General features: G+C 35.4%; 1 protein-coding gene across 1 annotated transcript in view; it reads right to left on the bottom strand.

The window, feature by feature from the left end:
* LOC101511808 (protein S-acyltransferase 24) overlaps positions 1 to 4,633 on the bottom strand; it is an 8,837-nt gene extending 4,204 nt beyond the window's left edge. The window contains exons 1-5 of the mRNA XM_073363471.1: positions 4,162 to 4,633; positions 3,536 to 3,676; positions 3,249 to 3,361; positions 1,415 to 1,494; positions 1,125 to 1,289 (exon numbers count right to left, since the gene is read on the bottom strand). Coding sequence (XP_073219572.1) covers positions 1,125 to 1,289; positions 1,415 to 1,494; positions 3,249 to 3,361; positions 3,536 to 3,676; positions 4,162 to 4,422 — 760 coding nt within the window. The 5' untranslated portion in view covers positions 4,423 to 4,633. The remainder of the gene's footprint in view (positions 1 to 1,124; positions 1,290 to 1,414; positions 1,495 to 3,248; positions 3,362 to 3,535; positions 3,677 to 4,161) is intronic.
* Between the last annotated feature and the right edge of the window lie 182 nt (positions 4,634 to 4,815).

The following is a 4,815-nucleotide window of genomic DNA, read 5'->3' on the forward strand; positions in this document are numbered from 1 at the left end:
CTACATAAAAGATTTAGGAAGAAAAACTTTTTATATATCATTGACCAATTTATGAACCAAGTATAGTGAAAATATTCGACGGATTTATAGTCAATCAACAGAGCAAAATGGCCGTATTTGTAAAACCGCAAACATAAATATAGAAGGTAAAAATCAAATTCATAGTAGAGATGCAGATGTGACACCTTTACTTAAAAGAACCAAGTAGTTACAAACTCTCAAAGACCAAACTCACACAAAAACAACAGAGTCTCTTTAAAATGGGCATGACCTTGTGATGTAAAAACTATGAAGTATTTGGAGGGCAAGAAGATATTCTGATCTTCAGCCTTTTCACTTTCAGCAAGTACTCTTTTTTTCAGAGAAGTGGGGTTTATATTTGATATTTTGCTAGAAATAAGACTTAAGGTGCGATACAAGTTTCAGTAGCTTAGTTTTGGCCTTTGACAAGTCATTTGTTTTTAAGATCCAAGTGTTCCTGAGTAGAGATAGAATATGATTGACTAGTATACAAACATCAAGACACGATCAGCATTCAGCATACATGACTATAAAAAAAAAAAGCATTTAGCACACATGCCTCACTCATCAAAACAATACTCTATCTGGTCTTTATTATAAGAAACAAATAGATTATTATTTAGGTCCTAATTTTACAAAACATATACCGATTTTCAAAGAGTATTAATTGCTAGAATTCATTTTATACCCTTATTTATGTTACCTAGAAATCGGTTATTTCTCATATAAGTGGATGCATTAAATGAGTATTGTGAGTATTTTTGGAAAACAACTAAACTTCAACACTTTAAAATACTCCTCATTGGGCTTGATGATTTAGTTTTTTGTTTCTTATAAAAAGAAGCGGATGGAATATCTACTTGTAATGACTAATGAGGGAGGCTAATACTGTAATACTGATCCAAAAATCAATACTAGTATGTATTATAGCAGAAGCATGTCCACATTTACTGATAACAGTGGGAAAGAATGTCAAGTAGAATTTGCACATTAACAATGGAAAACATTTCTTCACAAAAGAAGCACACATAAAAATTCCATTTAAGCATCTTTGCTACAAATTCCATTACTAAGCAAATAAAAATGTTGGTTATAAACACCTACAAGGAAAAAAGCAACTTGTCTGTGACTCTTATCAGAGGCAAGCTGAGCTGGTGTAAGGCCAGTATTATCGGTCACCACTAGGTCTTCCTTTTTACCAGCTTGTACTAACACGGTACAGGCCTCCAAGTTACCCCGAATGGCAGCCCAATGTAGAGGAGTGCAACCTGAATAAAGTAAGGAAAATAGAAGAATAATGCCTTTAAAACCAAAGGACAATTCATAATTCATATTGGTGAGTGAATAATTTCAGCAAAATAAAAGGAGTTTAGGGTAGAGCATTAGAACATACCTTCTTTATCCTGACGCCCCCGATGTGCATCAAGAAATAACAGAAGACGTATAGAATCAGCAAAACCTTTGTAAGCAGCCCTAAAATTGAAGCCATAACAGAATAATCAATTCAAGCACTTTAAAAGTAGACTGACATGTATTTCACTTAAGCAGAAGAGTTCAAAATTACAGTTCCAAGGGAGCGTGAACATGTGAAACAAGATAAATAGCACAAAAGAAACTCATTAACTAACATCACATGCTACAAAAATTCATCAATTACAGAAAAATTAAAAAGGAAAAGACACAAGAAAAATTAGATGAATATCTAAAAAACAACAACCAGTCCTTGTCTCACCAGGTAGGATTGGCTGTTTGGATTAGACAATGCCAATTCCTTGTGATCAAGTCAATAAATAGCTCGGTTACCTCTAAATCTCTCCGAACAGTTGATCTATAGATTTCTTAGTCTCCCTCTACATCTAACTATTGGTCTATCACCTATGTGCCCAACCTTCCTTCTCATAGCTTCTACATGTCTTCTCCACACATGTTCATATCACCTAGGGATGGCAATGGGTATCCACGGGTATGGATAGTACTATTCCACTACCCTACCCATTGGATAAAAATAACATTTGTAGCCTATCCATATCCGTGCAGATATCCGCTTAACGAATATTTAACAGGTTTTTAAGTATCCACAAGTATGAGCGGATATCCATGAATTTCATCTTTTAAATTAAAAAAATCATTAATGTACAAAAATTATTATTTTGTGGCATTATGTAAAAAGTTCCCCTATTTTTGTGTCAACACAAAAAAAAAATAGTAACACAAAAACACTAAAGCATAAATAAAATATCCTATATAACAAAATTCTATCATAAAAACTATTAATACATAAACAAAAAAACATTACAACATATTAATTTTACTAATTTACTAACGGATACTGATACCATTACATCCGCCTCCGTATCCATTAACCAACGAGTAGTCAAACTATCTGTTAATTTTATCCGCGCATTAAGCTACATGCCTCGTACCCATTATAGATTTTATCTGCAGGTACGGATTTGTTTGCCATCGTTAATATCACCTAAGACAATATTCTATGATCTTTTCTACAATGGGAACTGTTACGTTTTATATTGGGCCTAACACATCCATATAAAACCGACTTGTAAGGTAAAGGTCTCTCTCTTTATAAGCTCATTTTAGGCCTTATCTCTAATATTCTATGTGAAATTTGGGTTTTCCCAATAGGAACTATCCCAATTGTCTCTCTAAATATTGTATTCCTATTTCATGTGGCCCCTCATGCATTTTAACATTACCCATCTTAACAACAATGAGTTTACATTCCCATTGATGCTTACTTAGTTACGCCCAAATATTGCGTCTCAAACAACATTGTAGGTCTTATAGTTGTGCAGTTAAAATTATCTTTAAGCTGGGATTCCAATATATATAACCAATACAGTAGGGAGATAATTCGAAGAAAAAATATAACGAGCATTGCTACAAATGAAATTTTAATCATGTATTCCACGTGCCACTTGGGCAAATTGGGACCAACTTCCTAGACAATGTTTTCACTAAAACTCTACCAAATGCACCCCTAGCTTCATTTTTTTGTTTTAAATGACCAAGCCAACTACAATTACAGTCTGCTTGAGGAAAACAATATACCACCATAAACTGGTGAAACATTGTTAGAGGACACATACTGAGCAAAGACTCTGTCAGTACATCATCTCACAAAATGAGTGCTTGGATGTGGAGTAGAGAGTGACGAAGAAAGGAAAACATTCATAGGAAAAAGGTTGCATTATGAAATTATCAATTACCAATGCAAGGGGCTTCTTCCATCATTATCAGGAACATCAGGGTCACCATTCCATTTTGATACAACATGGTAAAGGAAAGCTGTTTGACCATATTGAGCAGCAACATGTGTTGTCTGCATCCAAATTTATTAAAATTAGTTAAATTGACATTTAGCAGCACGACTCCCAAACCCTTCAAGCTAGAGGACAATCTGAGACTACAATCTGTCATAAGTAACCAGCTATGGAGTACCCCCTGTTGATCTTTTGAATAAATATATAGGAAAAAATAACCACATCAATCTAACCTGATACCCATTCATGTCGGCAGAATTCACTCGAGCACCCTCTTGGAGTAAAAGCTCTGCAACCTGAATGGCACCCCGAACCGCACTCCAATGCAAGGCTGTTTGGCCAGTATGATCTGTTGCATTTACATCTCCCCCATGCTGTCAATCAACACCAATACAAAACAAAGTTAATACCAAAACCACCAGCCAACACTGTGCATTACATAAAGAGAACCAAATACAGTTTCATACTTATTATCACTCAAAATTTTGAAAATTAAACACACTCACATACAAGAACATTAGTTGCAACACAATTAAATAACATAATCAATTTACATTTACATAACCCAAAACAAGACCAACAAGCTGAACTATGTTAAACAAAAAATTGCAAACTAAAAGCATCATCATCAATTCCTTTTCAATATCCCTTTTTAAATAATAATTATTAAAGTCTTGAACTTTTATTTTCTTTCTTTTGGGGTAAAGTCAAGAAACAGTAATTCCGTAAGTCGTATAGCAACAGATGCATTCAAGAAACAATCAGAGAAAAACCCTAAAAGGGAATAAGAATAACAAAAATGAAACTAAGCTAAAAAAGGAAACAAAGCAAACGCAATTCAACAAACCGATCAAAGAACCTCAATTATGTACTGAGCAGCGGCAGTGCGGTTATTGAGTGCGGCCCACTGAAGCGCGTAGTAACCCAAACCATCAGGCTCGGTAACGAGGCAACCCTCTTGCTCCACCAATCTCTGTAGCTTCTCCAAATCCCCATAAGCCGCGGCCGTGTAGACGTCGTTCCGGAGGGTTTCTTCGGCGACTTCATCGGCGGAAGAAGAAGGCGTGGATTGTTGATCGCGGGATTGAACCTCGTCGACGACCTCGATCTCGGATGACATAGCTGTGAGTAAGAAGAAGGAAATTGTATGAAATTGGGAGAATTAAGGGAAATGGATAAGAAGGGATTGAAATTGAAATGAATTCTAGGGTTTTTGGTGGAAGATGGGAGAAAGGGTTTGGGTCATGGCCGTCCCTGTTGACCCTTCTGAGGACGAAGGAATCAAAGACGGACGCGATAACAGCTAGATTATTAAATTAGATTATTATTATTATTTAGATTTAGATTAGACGATACATAATTCATAAATGCTATTATTATTCTCTATTTAAGATTTATTATTCATTCATCACCATCCTTATCATAGGAGGCCACTTGTCTAGTGTCTTTGGGTGGTAATGCTACTGGTGGGACCGGCCTCGTCTATTCTTCACATCATTCATTCTTTTTCCCT

The sequence above is a fragment of the Cicer arietinum genome, chromosome 7 (assembly GCF_000331145.2).
Source record: "Cicer arietinum cultivar CDC Frontier isolate Library 1 chromosome 7, Cicar.CDCFrontier_v2.0, whole genome shotgun sequence".
In the NCBI taxonomy this organism is placed as follows: Eukaryota; Viridiplantae; Streptophyta; class Magnoliopsida; order Fabales; family Fabaceae; genus Cicer; species Cicer arietinum.